Genomic DNA, 24,698 nt, shown 5'->3' on the forward strand with positions numbered 1-24,698 from the left:
TTAGATTCTTTTATTTTTTTATTAATTCCAGCATAGAGCAAAGCAGTCAAATGTTTGAAGAAAGTTGTGTTTCTTAGAGTGTTGATTCTACACCAAAAGAAAAGACACACAGATGAACAAAGTCTTAGTCTCTTTCTCTTTTTCTCTGGGCAGGCTGAAAAACAAAAGGAGAAAATATAAGGGCTGTTTGTCAGATGTCATGTATTTTTCCAATCTTTTTCAACTGATGCTAAATTGCTTTATCTTTTTGCAATTTCCATCAGCAGAAACAATTTAAACCTGTCCTAGGCTAAGCCAAATTCCCCTTCTGTTGGGCAAGGTCAGAGGACACACAGAAATGCTGTGAAGTGCCTCTTCCTCACTCGTTCCACCAGACTCAAGTCAGAGGCCTCTGGTCACCCCTCCTCAGGGCTATTTAGTACCTACTCTTACCTAAGTTATACCTAAACCAAAAGTATGTGCTCAAAATTGGAACTCTAGGGAGAAATTTATTCCACTTAGGACTGAAACACATATTTGGGAATGATCAAATATGTGGAGATACAAAATTGTTATTCTTTGGTTGAATGCACAAGTAGCTATTGTGATATGGGTAAAATACTTGTTTTTAACAATATTTTGTTTCACTGTCATTCTAGTTTTTAAATTCCTCTCTGAAATATTACTGAAAAAATGATCAAACATGTTTATGCTCAAACATCTGTGTTAGAGTGGGCCTTTTGTCATAAGAAGAGAGATTTATTACAGTTTAGTATGTTGAGACATTGGAAATTTTGTAGCACATTATTCATTCTACAGTGCAATGAAATGATGGGATTTGGTGGTGAATGGATGGAACTGGAGAATATCAAGCTAAGTGAAATAAGCCAAACCTAAAAAACCAAAAGTGGAATGTTTTCTCAGACATGTGGATGCTAATTCACAAAGTGGGAGAGCACAGGAAAGAACAGAGTTACTTTAGATTAGGTAGAGGTGAATGAAGGGGAGGGGGTATGGGGTTGGGAATCAAACCTTTGTGTGTGTATATATATATATATATATATATATATATATATATATATATATATATATATATATAACTATATGACCAGTGGGATTCAACATCATGTATAACCAGAAATATGAGAAATTATATCCATTATATATCAAATATCTAAGTGCATTCTACAGTGCAAATTCACATAGGATAGATATTTTATTGAACAGTTAGGTTGAACCATGTGAAATCATTGATATTCATTGACATTTTTAACCTGCAGAAATGTTCTTTCGTATGGTTCTATCACCTAGAGACTCTTCTGGTGAGGCATCTCGGAGATGACTCTGCACACAGGAACATATGTCAAAGGAGGACAATGGTTAATTCTTAAGCTCTGGCTGGAATTTCAAAATCTGACTTCACCTCTTACTAGCTTGGTTGCCTCTTAGGTAGATAAATTATGTAACCTAAGCCTTTATCTATGGGTCCATTTATTCATCTACAAAATGGGAATCACAATAGTACCCAACTCAGACATTCCTTTTGATAATTATATAAGTTAATATATATAAAGTGCTAAGAGTAATGGTTGGTATTTTCTACACAACTCTTGACAAATGTTCAGTCATTTTGCTTCTTTAATATGAATGTCTATAATTATTTTTTTTCAAATCTAAAGTATAGTTACCTGAGATCCTTGTGATTGCAATGCTTTTATGCTAAGGCAGCTTGACTTGCAGCAACCAGTTTTGGACCCTGAATACAAAGAAATGACAGATGTTGAGAAGATATGAACATTATCATTAGAACACAAAAATAGCCGGTTATACAAAAAATAAGTGATTATAAAGTGATTTTACACTCATGACCCCCTTTAGTTCCCATTTACTACCAGGATTTCTGCAAAGAACCTCATCAACAAATATCCTTCCCACAAAATAAATAAATAAATAAATATATTGTCAGGACATAGAGGAGTTATTAAACGATTTAGATATTTAAATGTTCATTCCCACCCCCACTGACTTGCAAAATTCATATGAGAAACCAGCATTTTTCAAGAAAATGTTCAAATAAATTAATGCTTTGACTTACTCACCAAAGCATTTCAGGCTTACAAATACTCCTATCCATTCATAACCATCACAAATTTGGAACAGAAGAGACAGGATAAGCATTTAATACTAGGCCACAGTGAAGCAGGAGATAAAACCAAGAACCACTTAAGTCATTTTGTAAGACAACTGTACACAGAATAAGATCTCTGCTCCACACGTCTTTCAAAACACAAATCCCTAACGTATGACCTGACCAAATGCACAAAAATGGAAACTGGGTATGGTGAAATGAAAGCAGCCCCAGCACCTCCTCAGAGAAGCAGGCCTCCTTGTCCTCAGCCTTGCAGCACTTTTCTAGAAAAGCTCCGAAATCCCCCATCACAGTTTTCAGTTGATCTGTTGTTGCTGTGGGCTTGTGTTTCACCAGCTCAGCAAGTGCTCTGCATTTGAACAGGAAATGAAAGAAACATCAAGAAAAATAAAAAAAATTAAGGCGATAAGAACAGCAGTGCCATCATTTAAGACTATATATCATGGAGCCAGGCAGCTTTGGGTTTGAGGTCGGCATGCCATTTCATCTCAGGTGAGGATAATAAAATCCACTTTGCTGGGGTTGGTGGGAGGACCAAATCAGATAATCAGTGCAAATCACTCAGTGTTTTACAGAGTTTCACTCAATCTCCAGAAAGCATATGTCACGGCATTTAGATATTGTTCAGATTTTAGAAGTCATGCCACACTGACATTTATAGCTATTGAAGGGTTTAAAATAACTCCTAAATTTTTAATGACCTTGACCTTCACTGAAAAATCTTCTTCTTTAAGAATCTTTAAAGTTGGTCTTTGCAATTTGCCCTATTCAGAGTTAATTATGGGGAGGTTACAGGTGGTAAGACTATTCAAACAAATGGGAGTGGTGGTTCTCCTTCATTGACATCTGAAGAAACAACAGTGCCAGAAAGCATGTTGTGTGGGAGGAACAGGTTTTCTAATATTATTTTAAGTCTGGACCATGATTTCAGGCCACCAGAGATGGCAGCAACTTTCTGTTGCTGAAGTCCATGCTATCCTCACGTTTTGTGACAGTATTGAGGAGTTCAGCCTCAAAACTCACATTTCTAGATGTTTTCTATTCAATCGTCATTCTCAAAAGTCACATGGTAGGGTTTTCTCTCACCTATAAGGGCACTATAGAACAAACTGAAAATACTGTTCTATGCCTAGAAATAAATCACACTATGATTACTCTGCTGTTTGCCCAAATTCATCAGTTCAATGTTCAGCCTTTTCTACTGAACCTACCTATGATCTAATTCTACTGTGATTTTCATCCACAATATCACTATGAATAGTCAGCAGGTTAGAGTTTTTCCCCTCTAAGGGAAAAAATCCCTTCATTTTATTGTTGATAATTTTATCAACTTAATAAGGCCAACACTTAAATACTTTCCTCTAAGGAATATAACCATTACATGAGACAGTTTGCTCCTTTCAATTAACAAACAGTTCTCATTATCAAGACTACAACCTGATAATGAAATAATGCTCACATTTGTTTCTTGATTTGTTGCTCAGTCTCTGGAAGTGTGCATATATCTGCATGGAAGGTGAATGTTTCAGCATTAAATTCTTTGGGAGTATATGTGTCATCAACTTGCAGAGCGGAAAAGCATGCCCGCTTGTTCACGAAGGACTCAGAGCAGCATTTGGTGACTCTCTCACTCACTGGATTCTTCTCATGCATCACACACAATGTGTTCAGGACTGCAGATAGCTGAAGAACAGGAAGGAGAGCAGAAATTCAAAAGAGGCAAAATTGAAGATTTTCTGTGAATGCTCATTTTTCCATTCACCCAAAGAAGTGTCATATTAAACTAGTAACAATGAATGCAAAGTTGATTGAGGCAGCCAAAGACTATCTTTGGAACTAAACATAGGGGACTCTTTAAAGTTCTCTGTTTTAAAGTAAGTCTATATGTCAGAGTAACTTGAGAGAATAATTCATGAAAATAATTGGAGGTGATATGTCCTAATATATGTGTTGTAATGGGGAAGAAGTAGTTTTATCCTGGTACAAGAAGCAGAGACCTAAAAGAAAGTAAAAATTTAGAAAATGCCAGAACACTGAGAACTCATGGATTCTTTTTTAAAACAAGTTATAACATGTGATAATGAAATACTACTCATTATCTACATTCTAATTTTGGTAGTCAGGAAAATATAGGTGACCAAGTTCTGACTGCCACTACCCAGCACACACACAACTACACACAGATACACTCCTATTAGTCATGTACACAGGTTAGTTCACTCTTGCTTCTGAAAGTTAGCTTTGTCAATGTCTTAAGAGGAAAAGTCAATATTAAATTTATTATATTTTAAAAGACTCACATAGTCTTCAATACAGGGCATTCTGTGTGTTTCAGGAAGCTTACAGCATTTGCTGGCCACTTTTCCTAGGTTTCTTGATGCCTCCACAAGAGTGGGAGTTGACACCTGAGGTGCTTTCTGAGTGTAACGAACTACAAGTCTGTTGAAAAAAAAAGGCCATGTGTTTTTATCCAAACAAGAAACTGTCTTTTTCTAATACAGTAGATCAAGCAGAGAAAATTCAGACAAAATCAACTAATATATGCTTCTTTGCCACGCATCAAATTATGTGTGTCTAAGTCAACTGCAGTGGTACAGGCCTCTAATCCCAGCGATTCAGAAGGCTGAGGCAAGAGAATTGATTACAATTTTGAGGCCAGCTTTAGCAATTTAGTAACAGCCTAACTAACTTGCAAGACCCTGTCTCAAAAAATATATTTTTTTAAATTAGGGTGGTAGCTCATTGGTGAGTTCATTGTAGCTCCCCACATTCAATCCCCAGTACCCACCACCAAAAAATATCATCATCTTGAGGGCGATGGCTTAGTGTCCTAAAAAGACTTGGTCCTGACCAATTCATCAAATATGACTTTGCATACCACCTGCACCATATAATCTTAGGAAAGTTAGCTACCTTTCTTTAATCCAGTGGCATTAATATATTTATCATTGCATCTTTGTTTCATTAAATGCAACTGAGAGTGTAACATAAACAGTACTATGAGAAACCTGAAAGATGTGGGTGAAAAATGAGGAAATATACCTGCCTCAATAGAAATGGTGCAAAGATTAAATTATAAGTGATAATATATGCAGTTAACCAGGCATGTTATCTAGCATGCAATAATAACTCAAAAACGACTCCCATCATAACATAAAGTCAATGTATAACTATAATCTACTTAATGGAAGAAACTATGTACTATTCACTGTTGTTATCCCTGAGCTAGTTAAAAGAGTGCTAACAATGTATATAAACTACACAATAAACACCTACTAACCAGGTGTCCCTTCTGTTTCTTGCCTTTCCCTCTATACATAAGGAGGGAATTAGGATTAGACTGGGACATTATTTCAGCATGCCATTTTGTCTCTGTCTCTTATAGGGAGGGAATTCCTATGCAAACAAGGTTATAACCATCAAAGTCTAACGTACCTTTGGAACATTCACTCTTTCCACAGTTCAAATGGACCAATATGAATGAAATTTTATATACTATCTAAATCCATTTTGTCATATTTTTGTGTTCAGCTTTTACATTACTTCTTGAACTACTGCTATGCAAGGACTACTACTTCCTGCTCTGTGAAAATGATGCTTTGGTTTGTTTCCTCCCTAATATTCCTTACCCTTCAAGGATTATCCCCAGTTGATAAGCCAAGATTTGTCACTAACCATCCCAGCCTACCTACTCCCAGTCTCAAGAGACCATTTTTTAAAACTGTACACAAATAGAGGCCTCTCCATCCCATCAACTATATTATCTCTACTCTCCAGACTTTCTTGATTAAGACAGTTTAAGAATATATGTGTACTTTTGCTATTAAAAATTCATAAGCTAGATGACTTATATAGGAAGTATTAAATAATTTCAAATTGGTCAAGGAAAAAGGCAGCTAATAAACAAAATTACTTACGCATTTTGGAATTTATATTCTCCAAGCTGCTCATAGAGATCACAGTTTTGCTTGACTAAGTTCTGAGGCTCAGTCACAAGAGGTTGAAATGCCTCAAACTGGAACACAAAAGAACGACATTTATGGGATCCTTCTGAGGACCAGATGCAGGTCACTTCTTACCCCTTATTCTTTCTGCCTAAAGTCACATGAGTAGATTGTTCAGTGCCAGATCTGTCACATCACATTCAAATTGTTCCTCTTATTTGGCAGACTGTATAGTGCAAGGAGTTAAGAATCTTCACTCCGGAGCTCATTGTCTGGCTTCCGAGCCAGGACACCTGACTCATTTTCTAGTGGTGCAGCTTCACTAACCATATCTGAGATTCAGAATCCTCATCTTCACAATAGAGGTAAAAGTAGTGCTCACCACACAGAATTGCTCTGGGAACCAACTAAGCTAATGATATTAAAATAGCACCTAGTACATAATAAAAAGTCAATAAGTAATGGTCACAAGTATTATTATTATTATTATTATTATTATTATTATTATTATTATTATTATTATTCCATCTCTCTAAGAGGAACCTCAGATCTCTGAGGAATTTTGCCCTCAGCATCAGTTGCAGCATGGTGTCCAGCATTCAGGAGCTTCTTGGTAGAGGAAAGAAAAACTGTCTCAGATTCTATAATAGTTTGGAAACCATTAATATATATTAGTTGGAACCCTAAAATCCTCCAGAACAGATATCTTCTAACTTACCATCTTGTAAAACATTTCCTAAACTTTCTCAAAAAGATTTAAAAATATTCTAAAGAAATTAATTTCTTAACCACCCTTTAGATATCTGGTAAATAGTGGGTCAGGTTAACTTTCTTTATATTTATGTTAAATGTATTTTAAATTTGACTTCATCTCATTTTGTTCTTAAGAATATGGAAAACACAGAAATTATGGCCAAAATTTTGTGATATTAGAGATAACTGTCTTCATATCTTTCTTTTCTAGACCAACTCCTCTAAAATTTATTAACCATTCTATTTAAGATTGATTTTCTTAAAAGGTTTAAGAGCACAGAATTGAATCCATATCAAGAAAATATCTAAACTGTACTGTTTATCACTTCAGTCCTGCATTGATTTTCTTTCTCATTATTGGAATCAGCAAAACGCTACGTCCTTCTTTTCCTGCAAGACACCTACCACGTTGCCATAGCATGCAGGAGGATCAGCCTCAGCACAGCACTTCTCCAGTCTGGCTTCATATGCCTTGGCGATTCTCAGCAGCAAAAGGGAGCCATACTCCGGATGCCTTCTCGAATATTCATACAAAAACCTAAGTAAGATGAACATAGATCTACTTGAACCAATGAACCAGAAAATGTACATAATTCACTTCAAGTGTGAGTCATATTCCCAAGGTCTGAATTTGACTAAACCCCATGCAGTGAAGCTTAGTGGCATAGGACTTGGGGCCCTCCCTGGGCTCAATTTCTGGTTCTGCCACTTATTTTACTCTATGATGTTAGGCAACTTATTAAAACTAAAGAGCCTTAGTTTCCTCCTCTGGAGAACAGGACTGGTAATAGTAATATCCATTTCATAAGTTGTGTTATGAAAAATACATGACACAATCTGTGTAAAACATATCCTGTCTGGCACATCATAAAGGTTTGATGAATGGTATCTGTTATTTTCTTATTTTCATGTATACCTAGTTTGATTTGGATTACATCTCAAAAGTTTCCTACTAGACAGAGATTACATTCTTAAAATATTCTTTTCCTCTTTGTGTGATTGAAATCTCATAGATACATCTTTTTTGTAAATATTATTTAACTCAAAAGAAGCTATTGTAATCCAATAATAAAAATATAAAGCTTTTCATTATTCTTACTAATCATATATAATCATTTGGTATTTAACTTCCTTGTCATACTACTGAACTTTTGGTCTTTTTATCCAAATATAAAACACCTAGGGTCAAATTCTATACTTCTTTTGCCATCTTTGCTGCCAACACACAAATGGATAGATAGAGACAGATGTGTAGATAGATGATTCATAGGCAATATATGTTCATATATACATTAGATGTTTAAGAAGTACCCTTTTAATGAATGATTGAACAAATGGATGGTATATACATAATTTGTATACATGCAAATATTTCTAGAGATTTCTAGAGATGTTACCTAAGGAGTAAGGAACATTGAGCTTTTACCATGAATATATACTGAATGACAATGGTTAAAATTCATTAAATTTTTTAAATCTTAAAAACTGGGAGATGAAAGTCCAAAGAAGCATCCTGGGCAATATGGAAACTGTAGTAACTCCTGGACAAGATGAAAACGGTAGTAACTCCAAAGGAAAGCCTAGCATATCTTCTGAAATCATGATCTTCTAAATCCAGAGTATGAAAGGGTAATTCCTTATCTAACTTACGTGCCCAAGAAGATATCTTTTGCCTCAGCATAGTTTTTGCAAACATCCTTATCCTCAGCATAATCAGCTGCTAGTGAAGGTAAGTTATCAGGCTTGTCATCTTCCAGCTCAGCAACGCAGTGATACTTTTCCAACTCAGGCTTAGCACAACATGAGCCCAGTTTCTTGGAGATTGTGTCTTGATTATCACAAACATATCTGGCCAGGGTTATCTGTGAAGAGGTCAACAAATGTTCAACATAAATTGGCATTGCTACACTTTCTCTCCAGACCTTTGTGATGTTGCAGAACACATTCCCTATATTCCAATGGCATTCAGTCACAACCTTTGTGCCTTCTATGAAACACAGATCCTCAGCCAGTGCGTCTAAGGCTGGAGCCTCAGTACTACTAAAATACAACCACTTGATCAAAAAAGACTAGTTGGGAACCAATTATTATTTATTTTTATTATAATTAACTAATCAATCTCAGCTAATTATTAATTTTATATTTCCACTGTTGAGGCATTTAAGTTTTTTAAAGTAAAACTCAATATTCTTTTCTCAAATATTGCCCTCAAAATAAATGCAAGCATTTTGAAACCAAATAACTAAGTAATGCGTGAGAGATTTTAAAAAGCGAGGTCAAGATCAGTCATGGATCTTGCTTACATATGCAAAATATCTGTCTTAAATTCCAGGAGTGCCATGAAAGCTCAGAATTCTGATAGATGGTTATTATTTTTAATCTTTGAAAAAAAGGAAGACAACACTACAATTTTGGGGAAGAGATCATGTTTGGGAAAACAGTTAATGAAAGGAGAGAACATGGTGTAGCGGGGAGGATGCATCATTTCCAATGATCTCTTGAGATAATCTCTTCTCCAGCCACAGCTTTCCCCCCAAAATATTGTAGCAACTGACTTTTACAGCTGTCCTTATTCAGCCTCAGGCTAGATTCTCAGAGTATGACTAAAAGAGGTAACAAATGGGTGAAAGAGTTTTTAGATTGATTAGTAGTTAGGTTTACAAAAAAGTACCAGAGAAGGGGGAAAGCTTGGAGACACAGCAAATAAAATCACAGAAGACCATGTCAACCACTGCCAGTTGTCCCCAAGGATACTTAGCACATCTATTCTACCAACTTAAGCATGTAAGCTACTACAGGCAAATTAATGGCTCTTTACCCTGTCATGTGCACCTTCAAGCAGATCACCATCACAGAATTCCTTGTGGATTTTGGTAAGATCTGTTGCCATCTTGGTAATTTCTGTAAATTCGGCTTGGGGGAATTTCCGGCTTAGACGAGATACTAACCTAAACAGAAAACCCCCACCCATGAAGTCAGTATATTATAATCAGACAATAATAAAGGCGAAAGTCCTATGAAAACTCCAATTATAAGAACAAAATTCTAGACAAACACAGAATTTTTTTAATTCATTGGTTATTTTATATTTTTAATGCTAGAGCTGAACCAAATGGTGATTTTATTTTCCTGTTTTCTTAAAATTTTCCATTGTAAGAGTGTGTGGTAGATGGAAAGCTGATGATTCATAAAATCAGCAAAGAGGAATTCTTAAAGGGGCCACAGTCTGAAGGGAACTGGGTACGGAGACCAGATCTGACTTCCAGATCTTACTTTATATCTTCTTAGCAGTGAGATCCTAGGCAAGTTACTTAACTTCTCTGACCTTTAGACTTCTCAGTATCACAACATCATGCTAAACTGAAGAACTACTTTGAAGATTAAATTAGATAATGCCTGAAAATATTTTATAATCTGGGGAGTATCGCACAAACTTGTTACCTTTTTTCCTTCATGAAAACACCCTCTTTCCTAACTACTAAAGTCTTCAAGAAAATTAATTTCCTAACTTCTACATAATTAGGGAGTTTTTATTAAGTACACATTTAAAAAGAAATTGATCCAGCATAGCCTGTAAGCTCTAAGATAAGATATAAAAGGCTAATGTCATCATTCTTTCCAAAATCATTTCAGTGCTGTCTAAATCCAGTAAAGGAGACATCTTTCCCAGAACCAGTCACTGCCTGGGTAATGTGTACTGGTTCATGTTAGGGGTAATTTGTTTATTAATTTGATTGGTTTTTATGGTTTGGATGGTAGGAATGATGGCAAAGACAGTTGAATTGACAGTTTCTAGAGAGCATGCATAATGTCTATTTTTAAAATTTTATCTCCTGTTACATTGATTTATTGTTGACTGACAGATAAGGGGTTGGAAGGGCAGGTAATATTTTTCTTAGTTCAGATATTGAAGGAGGTTCCAAGAATCATCTAAATAATATGCAAACAGAGGCCCAAGTGGAAACACGAGATTAAGAACAGAACTGGAGCTATGAGAAAACTACAAGTAGTAACTGTGGTTTACATGGTGACTGAATTTAATTATCAGGACATAATGACAGGAGTAGATGCTCAGATCATTGTGGGAAAGGATAAAATTTAAGACCCTGACTATAACTCTGTAAAACTAAGAGACCATTAGAGTAAGATTCCTAGTCTTCATAAATAAATAGAATTTTTATGTCTTTCATTTTAGGACAAAAATGACAATGTCTTCTAAGTTCTTTAACAACTTAGAAATATAATACAAACAATAATGTCAAGCTGTTACTTATGTTCTGATTTTTACTTCTATGAATTCTCCATCTTTTAGATAACGACAAAAAAATATATTCGTAAGCATTGGGAGAATGACACATAAATGTATGCTTTTGTCAATGGAACCGTTATCACTTTTACATTTTTATAAAGACATAAATTGCATTTAAAAATATTTACCATGCTTTCATTCCTCTTTCTAAAAACTTCTCAAGAATGCTACACTTGAATCTGTCGTTGGCAGAAGCAAGCAGTATTTTCTTCTTCAAATTCTCAATCTACAGAAAGAAAGCAATTTGAAAAAAGCACACAAATTTCCAGGAACATATAACTTAGTTGAATTCTTAATTTTGTGCATCATCCATTTACATCCCTCCTCTGACAACGTGAACTCCCCAGAAAATAGAATGAGGCATGCAATAAATACTTATCATAATAAGTAATAAACAGGTTCTTGCCTCCAATTGCAGTAATATTCTCTACTTTAAATTCCTTCTCCAACAAAAAGAACAGAAAATCTGTGGCCCCTTGCTGTGCAATTTGACTGATACTTCACTCTAGAGATCATCAGCATGTAGAGGGGCTGTACATTTAACTACGTGCACAGTGATTCCCTCCATCAGATCAGCACTGGTGAAGGAGGAAGGAAGAATAGGAGAGGTCTTCAAAGAGAATAAAACTTCTTTGGGAGACATGAGAGTAAGGAAGGCTCTTTTGAACATGTTAGAGAAGTTTCTTTAGGAGATTAAGTTTTCCTAAACGTACACATAAGAGTTTCAAAATCTGAGGTTGCATTATTCAATGGTTCTTTTATTCTTCTTTTTGGGGAATACCTTTGGTGCCAGGCATTCTCCTTTGTCCGCAGCTTGGCAGCACTCTGTCAAATACCCTTTATACTTTTCAGCAAAGTAAATGAGTTCCTCGCCAATGATGTAAGGATGTCTCCTGGAAACTTCATATAAAAACCTAATTAAAAAAAAAAAAAAGATAACAGGAAGTCATTTTTCCACACCACACAAACTTACAGAAACAGTTACAATCAACCTTCTCCCCAGAGCCTCCAAAATCCAAGACATGTAATTTACCAGGGAAGCTCAATTTGCACCTGATGGCCTTGCCTTTATCATTCTTTAAGTCAGCAAAAAGGAAGGTTGAATTTGTGATGATGTGAGTGTGTGTGAAGCACATATAAATGGTCAAATTGGGGTGATCTAATATTGCTGATTAAAATGACATCAATCCTAAGAGAACTTTTCAGAATCTTTTAAAACATGTCTATTTCAAATTTTCATATGGATCATATACTGTTTCAATATCAAAGATCTTTTTTGTCATATTTTTTGGTGTGTAGAATTTTGTGGTATGAAGATTTACTTCTTTAAAACTCTTCATGACAACAAAATTTCTAAGTCTTAATGTTGGAAATGCTTTGTAGTTTGGTAGTTATTATAATGAGTATTGACTTACTGCTTAATTTTTTATTTTTAAACATAGATTACTTACTGTCCCAAAACCTTCGGGACACTTTCATCAAAGGACACGCACAGAGCATCGGGATATTTTATTTCAATTGGAGGGAGGTCAGGCCTGTCTTCTTTGTGCTTTACGAGGCATCGGTATCTCTCAAGGTCTTGTTTATCACAGCAGTCAGCAGTGTCACCATAGGTTTCACGAAGATTGGCAATTGTGCATGCTTTCTCTCCAAAGATAGTATCCTAAATGGAAGAGGACAGCCTTCAAATTACTCAGAAGAACTTTACTTTCTTTATTGCCATAGAATAATATAAAAATTTAACATACTGCTAAAGCTTCGTGAGGAAATCATCTATATTGCACATATGTATGGTATATCATGTATTGAAATATCCCAGGGGAACCCATGAATATGTGTAATTTTATCTTTTTATGTATGACTTAAAATATTAATTTAAATATGAAAATAATCAATGAAATAAAATTTTAAAATCTATCTTAAGAGGAAATTATATAAAAATTCACTATTCCCATTAAATTACCTTGATTTGACTCTCTCTGTGTAATTTACATAACAATCCATTGCCACAATATTACTTAGGATGAATAAAACAGAAGGGCAAAAAGACAGTTAATGGCCTTAAGGAATGCTACCTTTCTCTGCTTGTTACCTGTCACTAGGGAAACTAGCCTTCAGTGTAGTAGATGAATTCATCTTAGGGAGGAAGTGCTCAGATACTTTCTCATTTAATCTGCTGCTTCTTGAGAGACCTAACTTTTTAGTTGATACTATTTAAAAATGGAGGAATAACATAAATCCACTACACATTGTTACTGCATTAAAATAAGAATTTTTATTGTAGAAATATTTGTCTCAAAGTACTTCCCTTATCAAATAAATTGTTTCATCCTCATTTATTTTCGTTATATAAGTCATTGTAACCCTGTGGAAAATACACTGAGACATAATTTATTATTTTTTTAATGTACTTTAAAATTTATATGTAGAACTACAATTTGGGAAAAGTTAAAGTATGTATTCTGCAGGAAAGAGAGGTTCATCCAGAGAGAAAAAAAGAAGAAGAAAGGGTCCAGTGACAAAAAAAAAAAAAAAAGTCTAGCTCATAAAGAAGCATATCTATATTAAGTGGAGAGAGAAATATAGGCCTCTTGTTTTGAAGATGTATTTGAAAATAGCAAAAGTTCAGAAAGATTGACTACCTTGTTTTTTATTGTAGGTAAAAATATGAATAACCCTAAAATAATGACTGTATAACTACAACTGATATTTCACCCATAGCACAGAAATCAGGTAGTGCTTTCTGAAAATGAAAATCATTCTACTACTTAAATGAGATATCAGCCCTCCTATATTCAGTCAGGCATTATTTACAATAGTGAAGGTAAGTGTCCACCAACAAATGAATGGATAAAGAAAATGTTGTGTCTAAATACCAGGGAATACTATTCATCTTTTAAAAGAAGGAAATTCTATAATTGGCACTAAAGCAGATGATCTTTGAGGACCTTGTGCTAAATGCAATAAACCAATCACAGAAAGATGGACACTGGATGATTCCTTTAATACAAGGTATCTAAAATAGTGAATATCATGTGTAGTCTCAATGAAGAAGTGTCTTAAAAATTGTGGACATATATAGACACAACATCTCTGTCCCCAAAATACAATGAATGATTTATCAGTCTATATGAAACTTTTGAGTGTAGTTTACAAATTCAGTCACTTAAAAATAAATTTTTAAAAAGAATTTTTCCTTTGAAACACCCAGAATAACTTAAAGGAGAATAGAGAATCCTCAAAATCAGAACTTACAAGTGGTTTGTTACACTCTGCCCCCAAACTATCAGCAACACATGCTTTTGCCAAGTCAGTCACTTCAGTTGTTAATTTTACGAGGTCATCATATGCAGTCTTCTGGAGATACTGAGAAAACGTAACCATTACCCTGAAACAAAAAACAGAAAAGTGTACCACAATAAAACTTTAACATAAAACAGTTTACTGTGCTAGAGAGCTAGTTATATACATAAAGTCTATGTTTTCCATATCTTTCTAATACTTATCCAGAAAGTCTATTCTTATGAGGTATTATCTGAGGCCTGATCAGGCACATGTGGCTTCCTAGGCAGGGAGGACACTATTTCCAACATGTCCAAATGTATGTGAGTAGATGTCAGTAGATGCGCACACATAGGGCAAACAAGCAAATTATATACTAAATAGATTTAATTGTCAAACTAGATTTTGCATAAACCCTTTGAGTTATTTAAAACAGAAACAAAAACACCTCATTTAATTGGGCTGTAAAAAATAGACTATTTTCAAATTTTTTACTAAAGAAATATTAGAATGTTCCCAAGAAACCACAGAAAAGTTTGCTATGTAAAGGGAAGTTAGTAAGTGAGCTGCCAAAGAAAACATACTTTACTCCTTTCTATCATTTTCCAGAGTTTCTGCGTAGTATGAAAATTCCAGAGTTTAACTATCTAATACAGTCATTAGTCATATGTAACTATATATAAGTTAGTTCTTGTAATTTCTGATTTTGAGGATATATATAAATTCCATATATATATATGCATATGCATAAATTATATTTAAATTTAAAGTAATGTGAATTTACATAGTTAAATGCAATTTAGCTAAACTTTAATACAATTTGACATTTTATTGCTCCATTGCACTTGCCATGTTCAAAGTACTCAATAGCCACATATAAATAGTGGCCAACATATTAGATAACGCAGATTCAAAATATTTCCATCATACAGGAAATTTCATAGGCCCTGATGACAGGAGAATATAAGACCTTAGGATAATAGCAAATGCAATCAAAAACATTAAATTTCATTCTTTCATATTTTAACTTACAGGCCTTTGAAATGTTGGTCTCCCAATTCTTTATATCGAGTAATAATCTCACTTGCATCTAGGGGAAAGGAGAGAAAAAAAAAACACAAGATTGTTTAAATATTGAAGAAAACAATTAATTAGATAGTGCTTTGTATATTTCTTTCATGGAACTTAGGTTACTCATTTGCTTCAAAATACTGGATTCTGATTCCTACAGAAAGTCATAGGATGGTGAACTATATCTTCTGCAATTAAAGAAAAATTATTCAATAATCATGAATATCATCTTAAATATCATTAAATATTTATAATTCTATATTCTAACGTGGATAAGATCTAATGCTCTTATGGTGCCTATGAACTATGAACAGCAACTGAGAAGACAATTTAAAAGTAAATACAAATGGAAGTTCTATTTATAATATAAACAACAGGGTTTTTTTTTAAAGTTTAAATAGAGTAAGATGCAGTAGATAGGCCTTTGAGATAGTTGTGAATCCCATCTTCATCTCCATTCTATGAAGTTTAAGTCACTCTACCTGGCATTCCTTCATGAGAGAAAAGAAATTATATTCACTAAATAATTTTCACCCTTTCGTTTCTGCTTAAGATACTAGAACTATATTGATTAAATAACCACAAAAGCGTTCACAAAAACAAAATATCATAACATTCAAGATATAACTGCTAAAGGAAAACAAATATTTAAATATGTGGGATTTACTGCAACTTCTACTAGGAAAACAAAAGTTGAACAATGGAAAGACAGAATTCTTACCTGCATCTCGACGAAACACACCCCTGGAATAAGCAGAGCTGAAGAGAAAGAGAAGGGAAATAAAGGTTACCCACTTCATTGTGCCAGAGGCTTGTGGGATTGATAGAGAAGGCAGGATGAATGCAGGGAAATTAGCCCTCATATACTTCTTTAACCAATAATTGTAGATTATTAACCGTCTCATCTTTGTATTTCATTGGCTCCCAACTGGTTACAAAATCATAAGATTCTTGCCAAAAAATTGTTTGACTAGATCCCTTGCATATGTTTGCCATCTGGAACTGTTTTCTCCACGAGACTTTGTCAATTTATTTAAGTTATGTAAAATGTCTTATCACATTTTACATAACAGTTTAAATGATTTGTACCTATTATTCATTACCATGTTCTTTATCTGCTATTTCCCATTTGAAAATTTTGATTTGTGATATTTGCAAAAATACAACCAACCCAATGATTCTGCCTGGAAATGAGACATATTAAATGAGAGTTAAAATTCCAAGTATTTTTTTTTATCTAATGTAAAAAATTTACACACAGAGATATCTCATAGGGTTTCTATTTCTTTTGAAAGTGTCTGTCTGATAAAAGGCTTGATTTTTGCCTCAAACTAGGAGAAAACCATAGCAATAATAACAACTAAAATAGATCTTTACAAGTTCCTTGCTTCCATCACAGCTGTGGCCTTACTAACATTTAGCTTAGCTAAAAAACTGAGTCAGTCAAAATGGCCCATGACACATATAGGTAGAGAAAATAATAAATATTTAAGAGAAATTTTATAATGAAAGAAATATATTTTCTATGATCTTATTTTAAATCATTAAGCACAGAAGAGGTTAGAATAGATGAGCAAGAAAGAGGAGTGTTTATTGTTTTTGGTTTCGGTATTGGGGTTTTTTTTTTTTTTTTTTTTTTTTTTTTTTTTTTTTTTTTTTTTTCAGTCACTCAACAGATTCCTGAAAGGGAGTACCATCCTTGTCTTTCAGACCACAAATGAACAAAAGCTAAAGAATAGTTGCTCATGGAATTATTTCCATTGGAGAAAACTACTTTTTTAAAAGACAGAAAACGTATATTGGAAAAAAAAAGGAAACTGTTCTCATTTTCTAAATAGAGAAGATAATTCTTTCTTTGATAAATTCTGGTGTTTTTTTTTTTTTTTTTTTTTTTTTTTTTACCTCCTACAAGGAATGGGTGATATTTATTTGAAGTACGGGGCCAAACCTGGCTTTTTTCTGATGTGAGCCCAGATGTATAAGCAAGCATGCAATTCTCATCATTGAATATATTCATATTACTAATTCACACATATACTTTACTCATTTTTTTAATTTAACAAACAAAAAGAATAATATCTATCTAGTTAGTATTGTAATAAGGTATGTAAAACAATGTTAAATATTAAAAGCCTTTAAAAAAGATTCATTATCATGGAATGGAAAGTTTGAATTTAATGCAAATCCAATAGCTTTAAAATACAAAATGACAACACCTGAAATAATCTTTCCTTAATAGTCTCAATATGGTGGTTTGCATGTGTGTACCCTTATTAATGATTAACGGATAACTGAGAAATTAAAATACTTAATTCTTAACACTATCTGCATGCTTGAAATTTATCTTAATTAATAAGAAACATTAGAATATTTGCCTTCTGTAGATTCTCAAAGTAGGAAGTCCTGCATTTTTCTCTGAAAACCCTGGTGTGAATTCTGCATGTACATTCTATACTGGGAGGAATAAAGCCACATCCTTGTTGGTTATTTCTAAGTATCCTGTTCCTTATATTTTCAGATTCTGTATTTAGTAAATCATCAAAGAATGTTGGTATGAAGGTAAATTCAAATATTTTTTTTTTTTGGGTTTTATTTTATTTTTTTTTTTTTTTGAATTTTTTATCATGCTAGGCAATTTTTTTTTTTTTTTGGGTAGATTTTTTTTTCTATTTTTTTTATTGTAAACAAATGGGATACATGTTGTTTCTCTGTTTGTACATGGCGTAAAGGCATACCATTTGTGTAATCATAAATTTACATAGAGTAATGTTGTTTGATTCATTCTGTTATTTTTTCCCTTCCCCCCACCCCTCCCACCCCTCTTTACGCTCTATACAGTACTTCCTTCCTCCATACTTGCCCCCCTCCCTAACCCTAACTCTAACCCTAACACTAACCCTTCCCCCCCCCCATTATGTGTCATCCTCCACTTATTAGCGATATCATTCGTCCTTTGGCTTTTTGAGATTGGCTTATATCACTTAGCATGATATTCTCCAATTTCATCCATTTGCCTGCAAATGCCATAATTTTATCATTCTTTATGGCTGAGTAATATTCCATTGTATATATATACCACAGTTTCTTTATCCACTCATCAATTGAAGGGCATCTAGGTTGGTTCCACAGTCTGGCTATTGTGAATTGAGCAGCTATGAACATTGATGTGGCTGTATCTCTTTAGTATGCTGATTTTAAGTCCTTTGGGTATAGGCCAAGGAGTGGGATAGCTGGGTCAAATGGCGGGTCCATTCCAAGTTTTCTAAGGAATCTCCACACTGCTTTCCAGAGTGGCTGCACTAATTTGCAGCCCCACCAGCAATGTATGAGTGAACCTTTCTCCCCACATCCTCGCCAATACCTATTATTGCTAATGTTCTTGATAATCGCCATTCTAATTGGGGTGAGATGAAATCTTAGGGTAGTTTTGATTTGCATTTCTCTTATTACTAGAGATGTTGAACATTTTTCCATATGTTTGTTGATTGCTTGTAGATCTTCTTCTGTGAAGTGTCTATTCATTTCCTTAGCCCATTTGTCGACTGGATTATTTGAATTCTTGGAGCAAAGTTTTTTGAGTTCTTTATAGATTCTGGAGATTAGTGCTCTATCTGAAGTATGATTGGCAAAGATATTCTCCCATTCTGTAGGCTCTTTCTTCACATTGCTGATAGGTTCCTTTGCTGAGAGAAAGCTTTTTAGTTTGAATCTATCCCAGTGGTTTATTCTAGCTTTTATTTCTTGTGCTATGGGAGTCCTGTTAAGGAAGTCTGATCCTAGACCAACAAGGTGAAGATTTGGACCTACTTTTTCTTCTATAAGATGCAGGGTCTCTGGTCTGATTCCGAGGTCCTTAATCCATTTTGAGTTTAGTTTCGTGCATGGTGAGAGATATGGGTTTAGTTTCATTCTGTTGCATATGGATTTCCAATTCTCCCAGCACCATTTGTTGAAGAGACTATCTTTTCTCCATTGCATATTTTTGGCCCCTTTGTCTAGTATGAGAAAATTGTATTTATTTGGGTTTGTGTCCGTGTCCTCTATTCTGTACCATTGATCTACCTTTCTATTTTGGTACCAATACCATGCCGTTTTTGTTACTATTGCTTTGTAGTAGAGTTGAAGATCTGGTATTGCAATACCCCCTGTTTAAATTCAAATATTTAAGGTAAGAATTCTAAATATGGTTTAGTTCTAAATATGGTTTAATCTAGTTTCCCTAAATAGAAAATATAGTTCCAATGATTTTTAAATGTTTACTCATGTTTATCGGAGAAGTTTAAAGATAGAGAATAGTTAAGAAAACTACTTTATTTGGAAAGTGTAATTGTGCATTAATCACTTACAAGAGAAAAAAAATGCCCCAATTGAAAAGCAAATATACCTGAGCATTAAACCTCGGCCTTTATTCCTTTTGTCCTTTGTTTTTCATTCTTTTGACAAGATGGAAAAGGGAACTTTGGAAGTGTATGAATTATCCATTTCCTTCCCACCTCAATCTCCCACTCTCCTTCCACCCTGGGATTCCTCAAGCCTCTCACAGAGTCGTTCAAACCAGGCTTGCCCTCCACCAGGAAATCTTCTTAGCCCAGCCTTTATGCCACATCCCTCTGAGAGAGATTACTACCTATGGATTTCCTCTTGGAAATAAAGTGAAACATGGTCATGAAATATGGCAACAATGTCTAATACATCCTCAGCATTTTAAGGGACTTTCTGAAAACAACCATTGAACCTATATTCATTCCAAAATACAGGAAATTTGGATTTATTTAGAGAGAAGCCAGGAGAAAGGAGAATCTTTTGCTAGCATTCATTCCAGATACAAAAGACATATGCAGACCCCACCTATCATGAATTGCCTGAAGTATATTCTAAAAATTACTGAAGGGTAGAAAAGTAAAAGATCTAAGAATCAAACTAACTAATGGAAACATAATAAGAATTTTAATTTCATATTCACTTATGGAGTCATATCTCCCAATAAAAAATAAGATAATAGCCCAAAATCTATAAACTTATCAGGTTTTTTTCAATGCACATAAACATTGTTATCCAAACATCAGTTTTGCTCTCAACACTACCATAAGCAATGAATGCCTCCAAAATATCCACTTGAATTAGTGAGAAATACAGAATTCGCTGAAGGTTTCATTAGGGATGAGAAAGAGAAGTTTACATCACAAAAACCAAGTCATCTGTTCTTTAACCTGTCCACAGAGAGAGGAAATATGACAGATGTTTAAGTATCAATCAGCTCAACTTATATATCCTGAAATGACTGTGTTAGACTTGCAATATTCTTAATCAAGTTCATGAAAAATGAGTGAAAAAAAAAAGTATACAGTTCACAAAGATGGTGTTCAACTCTAGAAAAGCAACACTCATCAACAACCTAGTTCTTACTGGCCTCTGCCCAGAAAAATCATACTTGGGGTGGCACAGAAAATTGAAAGAACTGTCCAAATTGCAGTTTCAAGTGTTAAGATTCAATGGGGGTCAGCATGGGACTCAGGATTTGCCTTACACTGTTGAACACACTCAGCTATGGTGATGCCATCAACAGCAGAAATTATTTTAAGATGGTTATCTCCTACATTGATGAGAGTGTAAAGGGCACCAGCATGACAAGAGGGGCTTGAGTAGACAGCACATCATTCATAACACAGACTATTGTTGTTTTTGTTTTATTTCACCATTTGGGAAGTTAAGCCCTTAGAAGTAACATTTATGAAGGCAGTGCACAATAGGGGTGCCAGTCATTGCAAAAGTTCCCATTCTCACTCTAAAGGAACTGGAGCAGTTGAAAAAAACAACAGGTTTCTGGATGAACTGAAGCAAATAGTACCATGATCCAACACTTGCCTAATGCAGAGTCAGAAGAAGTAAAGATTTTAAACAGACTAGACTAGACTTAAGGTCACTATCCCACCGTCTGTGGTTGGATTCAATCCATTGATAGAAACCAAGGACAAGAAAGTCAGAGGCCACTTCCACCCATGGGTACAGTGGAGATGGAAAACTCAGAATAGTTTTCTGGAGCTGAGAAGAATTCCCATCACTGACATACTGGATCTCCAGGGAGTGAGCCAGGATCTTCACTGTGAAAACTTCCATCTTGAGAGGCTTAAAAGAGGAGGCAGGAAAGTGGAGAACCACAACTTGAATAAAAAGTACATCTTGCTGGGAAAGAAAGCTGAGCTCTGCCACTGCAACTGATGATTGGAAAGATGCAGACACTCTCGATGCAGGGCAGGGATGGCCAGGTGGGAACTTGGTATGTCACACACTAAGGAAGAAGACAACATCTCAAATGAGTACTACAGCTCTGCCTTTTCATGAGATTGCTAGAGTGGTGCCTATCCACATTTTTGTTTCCAAATTTTTATTTTATTTTTTTAGCTTTAAGTGTGGTGGGGATTTTTCCTGCTATAAGGTACTTTTAACATTTGTATTTCACTGCTATGTTACATTTTATATTCTCGGGAGTGAATTTCATTTTCATTTTCTTCTTTTAAGTAATCAACCAATGTTATAACTGATTTCCAAGAATCAGTCAGAATGTATAGTTCATTTTGAATTTCTTTGATTTAGTTGGCCTAACTAATAATTACATTGGCAAGCATTCTTTATTGACATCTAGAACTTTCATGCTTCCCTAGAATGTTCCTGTGGGGTAGAGACATATATCTAGTGATATGAAAATCTGTGCTGACTTGGTACAAAACTATTTACTTAGTAAGTTGATTTTAGGTTTGTATACAACACTTAAAACCAGTTTTCTACTATAATAATACCATTATGTCATATACACTTACATACATTTGTTTGTGAAATAAAAGTAGAACTATCTAATGAGATAAATGTCTACATTTAAATAGCTTTTTTTTTTTTTTTTTTTTTTTTTTTTTTTTTTTCAGTGCTAAGGATTGAACCCAGGGCCTTGTTCTTGGGAGACAAGCACTCGACCAACTGAGCTATGTCCCCAGTCCCTTAAATAACATTTTAAAAGCACACTCTTAGGGATAAATTTTAAGAAGTCTCTGGATTCTCATACTAGGTAATTTTTAAAACCAGTCTGAAGAGCACACTCCAAAAGTCAATTTATTTAGTGTTCTCCAGTAATACTGTTATTATTATGCTATGGAGAAAACCAAAGCTGCTATGATCTCGTTTTCACTCTGTAATTAAGTCCACAAATTATTTTTACTCAACTAAATTAGAAAATACTGTTTTAAGGAAAATTGGCAGATGACCTGTTCAGAAATCAGCCTGTTTGCATTTCCTACTGCACTCTTAGTGCATTTTCTGTATCCAAAGGTGTACAAGATCCCCCCTCAGCAATGGAAATTGGAGTCTTTGGTAGGCATGTTCCTGAACTTAGTCTTGTCCCTGAACAGAGTTCCTGCTCCCAAAGCCCCACTCTCCAGGAGGCCCAAATGCCTACCAGTTCTCCCTGTCTTGGATTTCCTCAAACTGTTCCCTTATGGAGTAATTTTTCTGTTAGGAAGAAAACAGCAGTGGTCATTTTTAAATCACAGTGCAGACTGTCTCCTCTATTTTCAGCCATTGATATTTTCTTCATTTGTGGAGCATGATTTCCTCCATGTGTAGAAGAATGAAGGACATGTCAAATCTGCAGCATAAGCTGATCAACGGGTGCCCACTGTGCACTGTGGCCTTGTCCTTCCCCTCTCCTGCCCTTTCTTCCAGTGTCTCCCTGTGACACACTTCAGGGGTCATGTTTTTAAAGGTCATTTATACTAATGTTAGGAAACTTGACAACATTAGGGGCCTGCAGAAAGGAGAAAAAACCCTTAAAAGTAGATAGGTGCTCAGTCAGTACTATCATTTTGCTATAGCAAGAATTGAGATGGAGAAAATACTTCATTCAAAAATGAGAAAGCAATTTTTTTGTTGTTACTTTCTGACCAGAAAATACAAAATGAAGTCAGTATCGATCAAGAAATATTACTTAAAAAGGTGTACTACAGAAAATAGTCTGCTGTTCTAACTTTGCCCCTTCATTGTTGCGTAATTGTGAATGGTCAAAGACTGTATGTTTACGCTCATTGTGTGAAGTTCTGACCAAGAAAAGTCTTACGTGACTTCAGGGTACATCCATGCAGAGTCAATTATTTGAGTTATTTTGACATTTATTAACTTTGCTAGGGAAAAAAACCTGTAAAAAAAGAAAAATAAATATTCAAGTGATCAATGAAAACCCTATGTATGTTTGAGTAAACCTGAAGGTTGAAAGAGCTGCCACCTAATAATGGTTATGATGGATAAGAGGGCTTACAGTGCCACACTTCTTAGTCCCCTGTTGTTTTGCTACCCAAATCTAAATGCATGTTTTTGCTGATAGTTGTTTCTTTGTGAAAAGATAATTTGTACCTATAGAATTGTATTTTGAAAACACTTATTTTACACAACAATTTTATATTCTTTTAAACTAATCTTTTCAATAAAGCACTATTGTCTACATTTTTACACACACAGATACACACACACACACACACAAAACCATCATCTTTGTCTAATGTAATGGTTTAGATATGAGGTTCCCCCCAAAATCTCATATGTGAGACAATGCAAGAAGGTTTAGAGGAGAAATGATTGGGTTGTGAGAGTCTTAACCTAATCCATGATAGAGATTAACTGAGTGGTAACTGAAGTGGTAGAGTATAGTTGGAGGAAGTGGGAATTGATGAGGCTTTGGCATATATGCTTTTATCGGGCAAATGGAGACCTCTCTCTCTCTGCTTCCTGATCACATGTGAGCTGCTTCCTTCTGCCATAGTCTTCTACCATAATGTTCAGCCTCACCTTGAGCCTGAGGAAAGGACTTAGATGTCCATGGACTGAGACCTCTAAAACTGTAAGCCTCCAAATAAACTTTTCATCCTCTAATGTTGTTCTGGTTGGTTCTTTTAGTCAAAGCAGTAATAAAGCTGACTAAATCAGAAATAGGTCCAAGAGTAGGGTTGTTGCTCTGACTAACCTGACCATGTGGTTCATAAGTTTTCAGAGTTTTTTGGAATTGGTGGGAGAAATTTTGAGATACTTAGCACTGAAAGCTGGAAATGCTTTACGCTGTTGCAAGGGGAGCTTCCAATTCTGGTGGAACTCAGAAGACCAGAATGCCAGTAGGACCATGGACTATGAAGATATGGCTCAAGATGGTTCAGAGAAGGAGAACTCTCTTGGA

At 34.8% G+C, this 24,698-nt stretch overlaps 1 protein-coding gene and 1 long non-coding RNA gene across 5 annotated transcripts in view; both read right to left on the reverse strand.

The window, feature by feature from the left end:
• Positions 1 to 24,698, reverse strand: part of LOC306668992 (albumin-like) — a 117,450-nt gene continuing 92,752 nt past the window's right edge. Inside the window, exons 1-15 of one of the 3 annotated variants that reach the window (XM_079152720.1) lie at positions 16,209 to 16,361; positions 15,449 to 15,506; positions 14,390 to 14,522; positions 12,586 to 12,797; positions 11,916 to 12,048; positions 11,263 to 11,360; positions 9,644 to 9,773; positions 8,476 to 8,687; positions 7,231 to 7,363; positions 6,046 to 6,143; positions 4,429 to 4,567; positions 3,588 to 3,811; positions 2,345 to 2,477; positions 1,668 to 1,735; positions 1 to 154 (exon numbers count right to left, since the gene is read on the reverse strand). In XM_079152720.1, coding sequence (XP_079008846.1) covers positions 1,694 to 1,735; positions 2,345 to 2,477; positions 3,588 to 3,811; positions 4,429 to 4,567; positions 6,046 to 6,143; positions 7,231 to 7,363; positions 8,476 to 8,687; positions 9,644 to 9,773; positions 11,263 to 11,360; positions 11,916 to 12,048; positions 12,586 to 12,797; positions 14,390 to 14,522; positions 15,449 to 15,506; positions 16,209 to 16,350 — 1,887 coding nt within the window. In that variant the 5' untranslated portion in view covers positions 16,351 to 16,361 and the 3' untranslated portion in view covers positions 1 to 154; positions 1,668 to 1,693. Of the gene's footprint in view, positions 155 to 1,176; positions 1,324 to 1,667; positions 1,736 to 2,344; positions 2,478 to 3,587; positions 3,812 to 4,428; positions 4,568 to 6,045; positions 6,144 to 7,230; positions 7,364 to 8,475; positions 8,688 to 9,643; positions 9,774 to 11,262; positions 11,361 to 11,915; positions 12,049 to 12,585; positions 12,798 to 14,389; positions 14,523 to 15,448; positions 15,507 to 16,208; positions 16,362 to 24,698 lie in introns of those variants that run through there. The other 2 variants (XM_079152721.1, XM_079152722.1) reach the window with 2 other exon arrangements.
• Positions 22,830 to 24,698, reverse strand: part of LOC306669019 — a 29,042-nt gene continuing 27,173 nt past the window's right edge. Inside the window, exon 4 of one of the 2 annotated variants that reach the window (XR_013766000.1) lies at positions 22,830 to 22,987. This is a non-coding gene — a long non-coding RNA (uncharacterized lncRNA). Of the gene's footprint in view, positions 23,670 to 24,698 lie in introns of both variants that reach the window. The other variant, XR_013766001.1, reaches the window with a different exon arrangement.

The sequence above is a fragment of the Sciurus vulgaris genome (assembly GCF_902686455.1).
Source record: "Sciurus vulgaris genome assembly, chromosome: 9".
In the NCBI taxonomy this organism is placed as follows: Eukaryota; Metazoa; Chordata; class Mammalia; order Rodentia; family Sciuridae; genus Sciurus; species Sciurus vulgaris.